Source organism: Hibiscus syriacus, unplaced genomic scaffold (genome assembly GCF_006381635.1).
Source record: "Hibiscus syriacus cultivar Baekdansim isolate YM2019G1 unplaced genomic scaffold, ASM638163v2 tig00005856_pilon, whole genome shotgun sequence".
NCBI lineage: Eukaryota > Viridiplantae > Streptophyta > Magnoliopsida > Malvales > Malvaceae > Hibiscus > Hibiscus syriacus.
Window position 1 is genome coordinate 529,607 of NW_024062067.1, and position 15,389 is coordinate 544,995.

At 32.2% G+C, this 15,389-nt stretch overlaps 1 protein-coding gene across 2 annotated transcripts; it reads left to right on the top strand.

Moving 5' to 3' along the window:
• Positions 1 to 5,933: 5,933 nt before the first annotated feature.
• On the top strand, positions 5,934 to 11,194 carry LOC120199978 (mitogen-activated protein kinase kinase kinase 3-like). 2 transcript variants are annotated; one of them, XM_039200930.1, is made up of 11 exons: positions 5,934 to 6,497; positions 7,168 to 7,509; positions 7,731 to 7,818; positions 7,971 to 8,033; positions 8,182 to 8,342; positions 8,440 to 8,515; positions 9,008 to 9,067; positions 9,221 to 9,328; positions 9,429 to 9,665; positions 10,256 to 10,359; positions 10,457 to 11,194. In XM_039200930.1, the coding sequence occupies exons 1-11, from the start codon at positions 6,013 to 6,015 to the stop codon at positions 10,698 to 10,700; spliced, it is 1,968 nt and encodes a 655-aa protein (XP_039056861.1). In that variant the 5' UTR covers positions 5,934 to 6,012; the 3' UTR covers positions 10,701 to 11,194. The 2 variants fall into 2 exon arrangements, with proteins under 2 accessions (XP_039056861.1, XP_039056862.1); XM_039200931.1 differs by having other exon boundaries at positions 5,935 to 6,497; positions 7,174 to 7,509.
• Positions 11,195 to 15,389: the final 4,195 nt, after the last annotated feature.

A 15,389-nucleotide genomic window follows, 5' to 3' on the forward strand; every position in this document is an offset into this window, starting at 1 on the left:
TGGTTCTGATCTGACCTAATTGGGTTAGTTTTTTATTATTATTGTAGTTTGGATTAGGTCGAGTTTTTAGAGAATAAGTTTGTTGGATCATATTTTGGGTAAAAAATATCTGATCCGACCTGACTTGAAAAATAATAAAATTATACCTTATATATTAGTAGATCATTACAATAATACCCTCTATATATTGTTATTTTTTTCAATTCCCTAATTTATTGAATAAAATTCATAATTTTATATTATTTTGGGTCAAGTCGAGTCGGAGTCCAGTTTTATCTCAAAATTCGGGTCAATTTTCAGGTCGGGTGAAATTATCCTAAACTCAGGTCAGGTCGGGTGAAGGGTATACAATTTTCTGGTCGGGTCGGGTTGGCAAAAACTCAACCCGACCCATGATCATTTGTATTATTAATAATTAAGAAATATTTTAAATAGATACTACCAATCAGACTATCCAAAAATATATATATAATATAAAATTTAAAGAGAGGTTTTTCTTTTTTTATTAAAAAATATTCCAACCGTATTAAGAGAATTACGTATTGAGCCTGGCCAGCCATAATTCAGAAACAACATCAACAAAATTAAACTATATAGTCGATTATTATGTCATGTGGTCCATTCCACTCATTGCTATCAACCATGCTTTAATGTTGGTATATTATTTAAGAAAATGACTTTCTAAGTTATCATGAAATTTTGGTTTTATCCATTAAAACTTTGTTAAAAGAAAGCTGGAATCTATTATTAGTGTAATGTTTTTCTTTAGTTATTTTTTTAATAGTCTAAAATAATTATAAATATTCTATTTTTAAAATAAAAATTAATTAATAATACATACATACATACATACATCTTACATATGTAATTGTTCAAACTCGAGAACTAGAAAAATAAAAATCTTTTAAAGCACTTACAATACTTGATGGATTTTCCTTTAATTGTATTTTAATTTTGTCTATCAAGTCGTAAATTAATATCATTAATTTTCATAATTAAAAAAATACCTAATTGAGCCTTTGATATGATATGGTAAGATCTTGTATACAATAACCTCGTGTTCTTTTACATGATCTATCTATGACTTGCCAAGTTGCAAGTTACTGCTTTTATATTTATATGTTTTGATAATTTATTTATATTTATATAATAAATACTTATATTATTTTTCATGTTATATCATATTTTGTATAATTCATATAACGATTTAATTTATTTAATAATTTATTTATTGAATGTATGCCTTGTTTTAGTTTATATATACTTATCATAAAAATTCATTAAACATCAATAATTTTATTTTAAGTATACTGTGATATATGTACTCATTGAATAATATCAATGGTAAAAGGGTATTATTCTCCTCAAAATTAAATCCATTTTATTTGTATATTTTTGGTGGATCTGGGAGAATAATGTGTATTTAAGTGGTTGACCTGGATTGAAACTGGTGGCATGCCCACCCACTGCATTTGAGGCTAGGTCACTTGTTTGATACAATAATTTGTCAAAACAATCCGTACAAGTTCCAATTTCTTAATGTAAAACGGACACTGCACACTGTCCAACTTGTGCAATATGAAGCCTGTAGACTATCCGATAGACTAGGTAGCCATTATTTTCAAACGTATCTATTAATCAGATTTTTTAACCTCTTAATTATTATTTTATCCCAACATTGGAACCCTAATATTACTGGAGGAAGTACGTATTTGATTTTTCATAAACAACAAAATATACACAAATTACAAAGTTTGATCGGCAGGCAAATACTTTGCACTTCCTTTTGTATTAAATCATATTAATACAGATCTTCCAGAATATCCATCACATATTCTAATAAATCATATTAAGATTAGAGTTTCAAATCTTAAAGATATCATGGTTAAGAAGAATTGTCACGAACTTAAGAGAATACTAAAAAAGAAAATATATCCTGCCCAAAATTCTTATAATATAAATTAGAATATTTGAACTCCTCGAGTGAAATCAATAGTAAAAGAGAGTGTTGTTTTTTCTAGAAGACTCGGGTTCTAACATTTACGTTTGCGGGGCATGTGTGCATTGTCAATAGTTAAGAAAGATTCTAAATAAATATTATCTTATAATTACCTCATACTATTAAAAAGATGGAGCATACTCGTTCCACAACCAATTTAAATCAAACAAGATCACGGTTTTAACAAACAATGTGTCTATAGGCAAAAGAATCTTTTAAGAACCTAAACTATTAACCCACAGGATGCTTCAAATGCAACCTATTCACTATATTGTCAACTTAGGTGTGAACAAAAAGAGCCTTCTTAATTTTTTAAACTTGGAGCCAGGTTTAGGACTTAAAGTTATTATTATCCATGGACCTTGGTGAAGGTATGTTGATGATTTTTGTTAAGATTATATTCGTTAACATATTTGAATAGCCCCAAATTGATTAAAAAAAAGTAATATTATTTTTTTAGAGGTACTTGAATTTAAGCATATGTATTTGTGGAGTGTGTATTGTTAATAAGTTAAAGAAAATTCTGAACATATACTACATTATAATCTCCTCAAACTATTTAAAAAGAAAAACTAGTAATCCCATTCCTCCCAACGTTAATAGTTTCGGATTCGAATTTCACCCATATATTTTTGACATATTTATCATTAACACTTTATCTAAAAAAATCATCTTACATAATTAACTATTTTTTAGGTCTAATGGTAAAGTAAATTCTCATAAAAAACCATTGAACTCTCATACCAATTTTGTAACTGATTACGCTCTCATAGTTTAAATTTTATTAATTAAGTGATGGTCCTAAACTACTTAAAAAGATGAAACATACAGAATAGAAGGTATTTTCCCAGGGGAAGTGGATACCCAGAACAAATGTAGGGCACCAAACCACACACGCTTTCAATAGCTGGAACACCTTCCATTTGTCTTTAATATTTAAGTACGTGTGTAGTCCGTTTGCCCTTCCATCTGCTTTTTGTAGTCGGGGAAAAAAAAAGCACAATAATCCATGAAGATTGTCCTTTTCTTCTTTCTTTTACCGCATGATCATGAACCTTCTCATTCAATCATTATCCTTTTCTGGTCCCAAATTTTATGGATTAAATTTATGAATTTTAGTAATAAGTATTATTTTCTAAAATTTAAAAAATCATTTAAGAAATATTAAAATTTTTATCACTAAGTTTTTTATTCATTATCAATTTATCACACACACATATATATATATATATTACCCCTTTGAAAAGTGAATAGTACAAACTATAATTATATTTACATACATGAGATTAATTGATGCTTATCAGTTGTAAACAGGGACGTATTAGAGGCCAATCCTTTTATACATTTCTTAAAATTGTACTTTTATTAAGCAGAGAGTTATTTATATTCTCAAAATAAATATCGACGAGTTCAAGTTCATATAAAATAGGAGATTATAAATATCTTTAATTACTCGATCAATGAATATTAAATTTTATAAAATTTTAATTTAATATAATGATAAATTTATATTTTAACCCCTATTCAAAAAATAGTATAATTTTTTCAACTTCCAACACTGTAATTTTTCTTGCCACTTGGCTCAATGGAGTTGGAAAGCTGGGTGCTTTTGTTTTGGATAATTTCATTTCCATCAAAAGAAAATAATTCAATTTTATAATAACAATATTTCTAAAATAGGGAAATATGAATGGTCTGGCGTGACGATAAAATAATATTTGTAAAAGCATTATTGATTATAAAATAATAAAAGTTTTTAAATATATATTATTTTATAATTACTCTAGATTAATTAAAATAAAAAAAAAGTAAAAGTATTGCTTTAATTATTAATATACTTTGTTTAAACTTAATTTGATTATCATTGAACAAAAAAGATTGATGATTATCAATCATCATCAGTATAAAATTAATTACTTTATTAGAAACGAGACCTCCTTTATTATGAAAAAAACCCCAAAGAATTATTTTGAATTTCTTCCTTTTTTTAAATAAAAATTGAACTGCAACGAAGCCACATTTAAAAAAAACACTAATTCGGTTTGGCTTCCATTAACAGTAACCTAAAGTAAAATGAATCTAAAATAATAAAAAATTTAAAAATTACAAATATGCTGATTGTTTTCTTTTTTAAAAAAATAAACAGATGAGTTGAATCATGCATGCTAATAATTTATAACTTTTCTTAAAATTCAGTCAGCGTCTTCATCTATAGAAAAATATGTTTGCTATCATTTCTTAAAATATTTTTCTCATCGTTATTTTATTTGTTTGAAATTATAAGTAAAAAGTAAGGAAAATGTGTACCGACATTTGTAAAGCTGGTCTTTATTGGGTAAAATAGTTATTTGGTCCTTTAGCTTTATCAATTTAATCATTCTAGTCCTTAATTTTTTTTATATTCTTTTTATCCTTGAACTTGTTTTTGTTAAATTTTAGCCCCAATAAGGCGAAAATAGTGTTATTTTATTTTTATTGAAATGTTGGTATCAATTGTTTTATTATTTTTATCAAGTAGTCTAAAATATTAAAATATTATAAAATTAATATCAACATTCAATTTTTTTAAATTGATTTCATGATAGATAAGGATAAGATAATTATGGTAAATTTAAGGTAAAAATATAACTTTTGCCCTCGTAGTAGATTTAATTTATCCTCGTAGTAGATTTAATTTATCACTTTCACCCCTATCGTATTTTTACATCGATTTAACCCCTGAAATTACTCATTTACATCATTCTATAACCCTACCCCTAACTTAAAACACTAAATTATAAAGTCTAAACTCTAAACCATAACCATATTACCTCTAAACACTAACTTAGGGGTTATAATTTAGAGTTGTAAGTTAGGAAAATGGTATAGAATGATGCAATTAAACAACTTTGAGGACTAAATTATGCAAAAATACGATAAGGACGAAAATGATAAATTTGATCTACTATAGAGACAAAAGTAACACTTAAGCCTAAATTTAAATATGTCATTATTGTTATATTACAATTGGCTTAGTTTGACAAATAAAAGAATAAAATTAAAATAATTAAAATGATATAATTAATGTCAAACTATTTATTATAAAGAAATAATTAAATAGTAAAAAAATAATAAGTATGTTATGTTAATAAATTGATAGTTAAATCATCATTAATACCAATTAATGGTTCCATTAAGAAGAGTGAAAAAAAGAAGAAAAAATCTAGCTAAAAACCAATCCTATTCATACACACACAAGAGCTACACTTAGGGATGGCAACTCAACCCGAATCCGACGGGTTTCGACCCGACCCGACCCGATCGGGTCGGATTTTTTTAAAAAAATTTCGGGTTCGGGTCGGGTCGGGTTTTTTTAAATGTACTGTTCGGGTCAGGTCGGGTCGGGTTTAGGGTGAAAAAAATCCGACCCGACCCGACCCGAAAAATATATATAATTTTATCCTATATATTTAGGGATAATTACAATAATGTCCCTCCATATATAATTTTTTTCAATTAAGTCACTGTTTTCATTGAATAAAATTTTTATTATTATTATTTCGGGTCGGGTCGGGTCGGGTTTCTAAGTCATATATTCGGTTCGAGTCGGGTCGGGTCACGGGTGAAAAACCATTTCTTCTCGGGTCGGGTCGGGTGGCCCAAAAACCCGACCCGACCCGACCCATTGCCATCCCTAACTACACTGATGCCTTTTTCACTATTTTATTTATTAATTAAAATGAAAATGAAATACTAAAAAGAAGCCACGTCATCCCCACCCATTTTATCCAACCACCTCCGGCCGTCCCAAATCCATCCCTTGCCTGTTTCTCACTGTAGCTGTGCCCCACTCCCCACAATTTTAATTAATTAATTTTAAATAATAATAAAAAAACTTTGCCTTCTCTTTCTCCTCTCTCTTCTCTCTATTTCCTCTTAGTTTCCTCATCTCCATATAAAACCCCCCATTTCTTTCACAAATCACAACTTTTCTTCTTCTTCTTCTTCTTCTTCTTCTTCTTCAAACAAGAACCATGCCTGGTTGGTGGGGTAAAAGGTCGAGTAAGAGCAAGGAAGACAGTTCACGGAATCTAACTCCCAGTGACGGCTCCGATGGATTAATCAAGTCTTCACCCAATAAAGCCGGCGTTGCTGTAGCCGCCGGTGGTGGGAGAATAAAAGAAGCAGCGGCGACGCTGGATGATAGGAAGAACAAGAGCAACAGCAACTATCCGAAGGGGCTCGATGATGGAGGAGGTTTTGTTTTTTCCACCCGTAATTCGCCACGCGCGAGCAGGGATTTTGGTGGCGGTGTTTCCGGCTGCGGATCTTCTGGGTTTTCGGGTTTCGATTCGGATTCAGGGGAGAAGAGAGGGATTCCTTTGCCTAGACCATCTGTGTTGAGTGATCTTGTTGTTGGTTTGGGATCTGGGTCGTCTTCAGTTTGTAGTTTTAGCTCTTCTGGTTCTTCCGAAGATAATCAGATTGCAAATGATCCGGTTCAATTCCTTGCTTACAGGTTTTTTCCCTCTATTTGAGAAAAAAATAGTTTATTATTATTATTCTGAATTAATGGGAGCAGTTACATTTTTTTGAGTAGAAAGCATTTTTGATTAATTATTTTAAAAACCTTTGTTCTCTCTCTTTTCTTGGGAGTCAGCTCAGTTTGATGATTGCATTATTTTTCCTCGTAATTATATCAGAATATTCATTTGGTTCTGCCATCGGCTAATTTTTTTCAGCTTTTGGAACTGAAATTCTCTCTCTTATTATTATTATTATTATTATTATTATTATTATTATTATTATTATTATTATTTTGTTGCCAGAGTTTGTTTACGTTGGTTTTGGGTCTTCATTTCCCCTTCTTTCAGTTAGAATCAGAATACATGATTTATACTTTATTTTCTCAACATCTGATACTTTTTATTTCACTGAATTTAGGACTATTTTACATTTCCCCCTGGAAGGTCATACCATTTTCTTCGTTTTTGCATTGTAACTATATTTTTTGCAAATTCTTTACTACTGTGTTTGCAAAAGGAAGGTAATTCTTGATTGATATAGCGTTGGATTTAGAGACCTATAAGCAATACAGCATAAGTCTATAACGAGCCAAAAGTACAGAATTGTTATATGGTATTTAGCTTTGCGGACAAGAGATAAAAGGATTTCTGTAATACACTGAAATACAGGTCATATATTGATACGAGAGGCCAAGGTGACACTAGAAGCAACCGGGGGTCGACAAGCCCTGGTCTGAGGTCAAGAGGGCCAACCAGCCCAACATCGCCTCTTCATCATCGACTCTCCGGTGTGAGTCTCGATTCTCCAACGGGGAAGAAGGAAGATGGTAAATCTATGTGTCATAAGTTGCCTCTTCCACCAGGTTCTCCAACCAGCCCTTCTGCCTTGTCTAGCACAAGAACTTGTGGAGTGACTCAGAACTCGCCTTGCAATCTATCCAAATGGCGTAAAGGGAGACTATTAGGGAGGGGAACTTTTGGACATGTTTATCTTGGATTTAATAGGTAGGACTTGCTTTCTGTGAGGTTGTAAGAGTTATAATGCTTAAAAGAGAGAATTTATCAGTGAAAATAAATAGCTGTTATCATGCATTCTGCTAATATGCAACATATCAAAGATATTTATTGAGCATTATTACTTCAGATTCCAAATATTTAGATCAAGTTTGTTTATAGTTTTTTTCCCTATTAAGCTTCTCCAACTATTGTATATCCATGTTTGCCAGTGAAAGCGGGCAGATGTGTGCAATAAAAGAAGTCAGGTTTGTTTCTGATGATCAGACATCAAAAGAATGCCTCAAGCAACTGAACCAGGTAATAGTTTTGTCCGGTTCTCTCTGAGTACAATATTATTCAAAGTACAAACATCTGTCTGATTTAACTTTTCATTATCTTTGTACCAGTTGATATTGAAACCACTTACAAGTTACCACGTTTGGTTTCTAATCCTTTTTTAATGTAAACAGGAGATAAATTTGCTGAGTCAGCTATCTCATCCAAACATTGTTCGATACCACGGAAGTGATCTGGTATAGTTCTGTATACAGCTTTCGACGTATTAACATGCAAATGATTTACTTGCATAACAGACGGGAAGGGAAAATGATTATTGGAATCCTTCTCCTGTACCAATTAAAACGACCTTACTTCATGGTAAATCTAACTGCCATTTTGCAGGGTGAAGAAACACTCTCTGTTTACTTGGAATATGTCTCTGGTGGTTCAATCCACAAGTTGCTTCAAGAATATGGTTCCTTCAAGGAACCTGTTATTCAAAACTATACAAGACAAATTCTTTCTGGGCTTGCTTACTTACATAGAAGAAATACGGTTCACAGGTACTTGAATGTAATTCTATTTATGGATCTTAGTTGTATGTTTTACAGAGGTTTCAGCTGTATCTTATGTGTTAAAGCTGTGAGTTTTGTATCGCAGAGACATAAAAGGGGCAAACATACTAGTGGATCCTAATGGTGAAATCAAGTTGGCAGACTTTGGAATGGCAAAACATGTATGTTACCTAATCTCATATTGGTGATGATGGTTGTAGTTGTATTCCTTAAGCTTCAATATCTCTCAGAAAACAGTTGTGGCTATGATGTTAACTATCTACTAAACAACTCTGATAGGATGCTGATTTTGTTGTAAAGAAAATTGTGTTTTCTGTAGAATTTTTTTCCTTTAGATGATCCCTTAAACCCCAACTTAACTTGAAAGCTGATATTTTCTTATTTTTTATTTTCTTCCTTTTTCAAAACTGAATGTAGTTTTCAGGCTGAAAAATATAAGATTGTTGTTGTAAATTTAACAAATTAGATACCTTCAAATCAAAACTGAAAATGACGGCTAGTGAATTAAAACTAGAAACCTGCCTCCTTTTTCTCCCTGTCTATAGGCTGAAAATTAAGACCGAAAACCATCTTTTCTCCCACCTTTCTAGCATCTTTCTTTTCCCCAGTTAGTGATCAGGACAGACCACTAATTTTCATTCTTTCTGATACAGATAACAGCTTGTGGTACAATGCTTTCGTTCAAGGGAAGTCCTTATTGGATGGCACCTGAGGTATCGCTTTTCCTCTATCTCAACTATATGATCACTGAATCACTCCCTGTCTCTCTTGTCATAAACTTGTTAACTGCTTTCATAGTGCTAATTATTTTTTCCACACTCCGGTTCTCCATGGTATGACCAGTTGTGTATACTTTTTTATCTCAGGTTGTAATGAACACAAATGGCTACAACCTTGCAGTGGATATCTGGAGCTTGGGCTGTGCTATTCTTGAAATGGCAACATCAAAACCACCATGGAGTCGGTATGAAGGGGTGCGACACACTAATTCCCAACATCTCTCAGATAGTAATATATTTTTCTGGCTCGCTCTGAGCTGAGGAGTAATCCTTTTGATATTTCTGGATTCAACAGGTGGCTGCAATATTTAAGATCGGAAACAGCAAAGATATGCCTGAGATTCCTGTTCACCTTTCTAATGAAGCAAAAAGTTTCATTAGGCTTTGCTTGCAACGAGACCCATCAGCACGGCCTACTGCCTTACAACTGCTAGATCACCCCTTCATTCGTGACCAAGCAACAACAAGAGTTGCTAACATAAGCATAACCAAGGATGCATTTCCTTACACTTTTGATGGAAGCCGCACTCCGGTATATATTCTTAAGATGATTTTTATTACTCCTATTGCATAGACTTTGACTTGCATACATTTACTGCCTTACAACTGCTAGATCACCCCTTCATTCTTGACCAAGCAACAAGAGTTGCTAACATAAGCATAACCAAGGATGCATTTCCTTACACTTTTGATGGAAGCCGCACTCCGGTATATATTCTTAAGATAATTTTTATTACTCCTATTGAATAGACTTTGACTTGCATACATTTAACGTAGACTTCACTAGTGCATTCTGAACTGATTTAGAAAATACTTAAAAGAACAACTTCAGCTTCTTGGGTTTTAATATAAAAAGCATGTCGTTTTTGGACTTAGATACTGCTCAAATAGAAACCTAGATGGAATTATTATGTTGTGCAATTTTTGAACTTTTATTGTTTTATGCAATTTTCTTTTTGACATTTCAATTCAACAAATAGCTGCACTTTTCAAAGCGATGCTCGACACTTGAGCAGGATTTGTTTTTGACATTTCTAAACCATTATCTTGTACTTGAAGTTTTCTTATAACTAAAGCTGGATTTAAGCTAAATTTCTGTTGTTATCTTAACTCTTTGAGCAGCCTATATTAGAAATGCAGTCGAAGAGAAATAATATCCTATCATTCGACGGAGATTATGGAATGGGAGGAATGACTCCAACTTCGAGAGCATCGAGGAGTCCAAGGTACTAACAACCTTAACATATTTTCCTTCATTTTTCTTTGCTTAAAATACATGCATGATGTTCTAATGTAAGTTGCCAACCATGTATTTATGCACAGAGATAATGCAAGAACAATCACATCTTTGCCTGTATCTCCTCCTTCAAGTCCCTTAAGACATGGTCAATCACACACGAGTTATCTTTCTCCTCCTCATCCAACTTATCAGTATTTAGGACAGAGTGGGAATGCAGTGAGACCGAACCCGAGGTACACTCAGGATCCTTGGTTTGAAAATTCACAACTAAAATTTCAAACACCAGGCACCCCGCCAAGAACAAGACCTCTTTCAGGGTTATTGTAAATAGCAGTAGGATAAAAATATCGTTTTCCACTCCATCCGAAATGCTACTGGAATTAAGTAAAAATTGTTGCATGAACCCTTCTTCCATTCTGGTAGAATCAAGCGATTGCATATTTTAACACAAGGCTAGTCGGAAGGGGGAAGAATATATGGCGACAAAATGGGGACTTTGTTGCTTGGAAAAGATGAAGTTGGTAGGATAATATTTTTATTTCTTTTTTAATATTGTAACAGTATATCGTTTATTTATTTATTTATTTTTTTGGTTGTATATGTAAAGTGGTGACCTAATTTGTAACATGGACGCAGTTGTATACTACTGGTTCATCGAAAATGTAGTCAATAGCATAACTAGTCATCAACAGTTTAGCCTACAGGCTACAGATTGGAAGCTTCATTGTGAAACAGCAGGTGGTGTGGGCCATATACTGTGCCTTTGTACGGAGACACTTCTTAAATTATAGATGTCTGCAAATATCACGTTGCTGACAGTACATGCCACTAATCTACATCTGTCATTTACCGAGTTTTGGGTGGTGGGGGTGGGGTTATACCTTCTTAAGGGCATTGAATCTGCTCATTCTTTCCTTTTCACTTGCGATAACGAGACGAAACTTGGCAATCATGTTCTGGATAAGAAAGGCGGCTGCATAAACTTTTGAAGGAAAAAATTGGTGTGAGATTACAATGACATCTATCCAACTGGGTATGAAATGAACCTTCAGATTTTGATTTTGACGTTAGTAAGAAGGTTGTCGTTATTTTTTTCATATTATCTTTTTCAGTTTGGATAAAAAAATCATAGATAATTGTTCAGTGAGTTGAAGACGATGAACAGTAGAGAAATAGAGAGTTTTTTTCCCCTCTAACACTGCATAGTTATTTCTGTATAGAATTTTAGTGTTAGTGTCGTGCTTAGAATAATGAATATTTATGGGTTGATAGGTTGAATAAATTTGATTGATGATGATCACATGAGTGTATGAGAGTTCATATCAAGAGATCACAATTCTTTAGGTTTATAGACGAAGAAATGGAAATAAAGATGAGACTTCCATAGAAAATCTAAAGGTATAACAGCCTGTACAGTATCAACCTGTTGGGTTATGAATATATTATATGTTACATCATTTGTTTAAGGGTTAACTACATAAATGGTCTCTAATATTTGAATAAGTTTTCGTTTTCCCTACTAAAATTTCAAAAGTAATAAATTGATCACTAACGTTATTGTTTTATAACTGTCGGAATCGTCTTTCGGTTGGGCCCCAAAATTGGGCTTCGATTTGGATTAAACGAATTGGAGTCGCCACCGATAATTTATTTTAAAACAAATGGGTTGATAAGATACCCTATTTCTTACCTGATCTGCGTCTTTCCAAAGATGTGTCGGATTCGGGAGTCAGTTACAGTCAAGGAAGGGTTAGCACACTTGAACTACCCTTTCGGTATTACGCAATTTCCAGTTGTCTTAAATTAAAAAAATTATAATTTAAAATTAAAAGGTAAAAATATGATCTCAATTACTTACCTTAGATAGTTTTAAAGGTGTACCCTTAAGAGAGTCAAGAAACGTGTTAGATAAAAAATGAAAATAAATAGAATAAAGAAAATAAAAAAAGACCGAAATAAAGGAATAAAAAAAAGAGTGAAGATAAAAATGAATACGATAAGAAAAATAAAATGAAAAAAATAATGATAATAATATATACATAATAAATAAATAAAATAAGAAGAAGAAAATACAAATAAATAAAACAAATGTAAAGAAGATAAAAAATAAAAAAAATAATGAATAAAAAAATGAAATGGAGGAAAAAATAAATAAGTAAAGAGTAATAAAAGAAAATAAAAATAGAAGAGTATAAGAATAATAAATAAAATACATGTATATATATGTATATATATATAATAATTAATATAATATTTGCAACAAATAAAATAATAAATGGAAAAAATGTATATATATATATATAATAGTAATATGTATAGATAAATAATAGAGAGAGAAAAAATATAATAGTGGTAGATAAATGAAATAAAATAAGATAAAAATATATAATGAATATACATATAAATAAAATATTTTAAAAAAAATAATAAATAAAAAAAATAAAAAAAATATAATATATAAAATATAATAATAATAATGAAGTATATATAATAATAATAGTAAGGAAAAAAATAAAATATAAAAAAATTGAATTTTTTAAAGCTCTTCCCCTCCTCTTTCTATACGTCCGAACGATTTTCACAAAATAGCATCGGGGTTCCGTAGATCTAAAAAGTAAGTTTCGAAAAAAAATCCCCTCCGGTCATCGGCCTTTTGATTTTCTCTGGATGTTCCATGATCTTCGAGTGAAGTGATTTTGGAATGATTATGCTTGATCAATCTCCTAATTTGAATATCGATGCGTCATTTGAATAGAGAGAATCTTTGCATATGTGTCTTGTCTTATTTTTTTCTTCACTTTTTCCTTGGTTCTTGTTTCTCTTTTTTATTTTCTCTTTGTTTTTTCATTTGTTTTTTTTCTTTTTTTTTGTTATGATTGGATCTTCGCACTTGACATTTGGTATCTCCTTTGGATTGATGTCTTCACTCATATGAGCTGATTTTTTCCACCTTGCCCTCTAGTGTGGAGTGGAACACCCCAATTTAGGGGCTAAATTTTAAGAAATTATAAAATGGTGAATTTAATTGGTATTTTGAAAGAAACAGTGGATTATATTGTAAAGTTTTAAAGTTGGAAGACCGTTTTATAAAGTGCAAGAAATTCAGTTGCTAAATTCATGGTTTACCCATTTTTATTATGAGTGTGCAGGTTCTCATTTTTCCAGTTTTCCCTTCTCTAACAACCCTCATTTCAACTCCGATCTACTCGTCGTCCGACCTCCGATCGACGAGCCGAAACCACCATCGTGTTCGTTGTCAACCGAGGAACAAAACCCCTCAAACCTTTCGTCATGAATCATCGCCGTTCGTTGTTAATTTCAGTCAGAAGTATTATCGGTAATAACCCGATTTCAGTTGGTTTTTCATCGATTCACGGCGATCCGAGCATCCGTTTACGACACCTCCCGCACCATCGTGTTCCTTGCATCGTTCTGAGTCTTCCGGTGTCATCCTTGGTCTCCGTCGACGGCGGCGTGTTAGGAGGTGAAGCGGTCAAAGTTTCCGATTTATTGAAATCGAGCTCTCCGCTGTTCAAAACTGTGAACCGAGCTTTGTAAGTATCTCAAAATCACTCAAAATAATTTTTAGGATTTTTTCCGGGAATTTATCACTATTCACGCGCCCCCACGCGTCGCCACTGCGCGTGGGGAAGGAATAAGTGACCGGTTTGACCGGTCACAACCCGACCCGTTGACCTGACACAACCCGTTGACCGTTGACCGGCGTTGACCGACGTTGACCACTGTTGACCAAAACTTTGATAGGCTTTGACCGGGCATTAAACGACCTTTGACTTTGATCAAGTATACCTATCCTGACATTTTTCGACGTTCCAAATCCGATTCCGCTGTCCGTTTTTCGAATTTCGAACTCGAAGACCTCGAAATTTCTAGTCAAACCCGTTGACTTTGATTTTGACCGAAAATTTCAAATTTTCGAAAAGTCATATTTTATGCTTTTAACGTCCTGAATTCGAATCCGAAGTCCGTTTCGCCAAATTCGAACCCGGTAAGTTGTTTTCACTAATTTATCACCCGATTCGATCCTTTTTCGCAATTAAGCTCCGTTTCTGATATAATTTATGTTGATATGTATCTGAGGAATTATTGGAAGTTGAATTGAAGATAAAAGGCGTTCGAATGGAATTTTTATGGTCGATCAGTATTGCACGGAAATCAAGGAAATACTTTACTACCTCTTTATGTTTTATGGAACATGTGAATATTGGTAAATGCATGATTAAGATAATGTTGGTCTCATTTGTGTAGTTAATTAGTTTCTACTTTCGATCTGAATATGATAAAAGGGTTCAGTAATTGATTATGGTTCAGATGATTTTTATAAGAAAATGAGGGATTGTTAGAATTAAATTACAAGTTCTGTGCTTAGTGATAAAGAAATCAACATGGATTTGTAACTTATAGTTTATTTCATCAAAGGTTAAATGTTAAAGGTATTTGGATGGGAAATTATGATAATACTCTGGTAAGGTAAAATTACGAAAATATCCTTAAGTTGTAAGATGTCAAGAATTGTCCCTGGAAGTTGATTAATAACTCTGAAAGGATATATTGATATGATAAAACTACATACGTGTTTAAGAAATGCTAGGTTTTGCTTACGAAATACGGATAACCGGTTTTTAAACCCTAGAGGGTTTGTGCAAGATATTAGAATTCTATTAAGGAATCATTTCAAGATAAGAGAATGTTCGGGAAAGCAATTGATCATAGGATCTCTAAATTATAAGTATTTTCGTTAAGAGCTAATATTGAAATTATCTGGTTAAGAAATTACAGAAATGCCCTTGAGAGGTAAAATAGTCTGAGTTGACCCTGAATGAGAAAATACTTTGAGAATTTGTACTTAACTCGATTAAGTATGAATTTAATTGTTAAGATCCTGTCTTTGTACAGAAAAATTCATGATATTCCGTTTTTAAAATCTGAGAAGGCACTTGACCCGAAAATATTCGAGTAATGAGTAAATATCTAAAGAATAATTTATCGGGGGTA

Coding starts and splice junctions, on each gene's coding strand:
- LOC120199978 (XM_039200930.1), top strand. CDS start 6,013: ATGCCTGGTTGGTGGGGTAAAAGGTCGAGTAAGAGCAAGGAAGACAGT. Junction 8,516..9,007: donor ACTTTGGAATGGCAAAACAT/GTATGTTACCTA, acceptor TTTCTGATACAG/ATAACAGCTTGTGGTACAAT. Junction 9,666..10,255: donor TTGATGGAAGCCGCACTCCG/GTATATATTCTT, acceptor CTCTTTGAGCAG/CCTATATTAGAAATGCAGTC.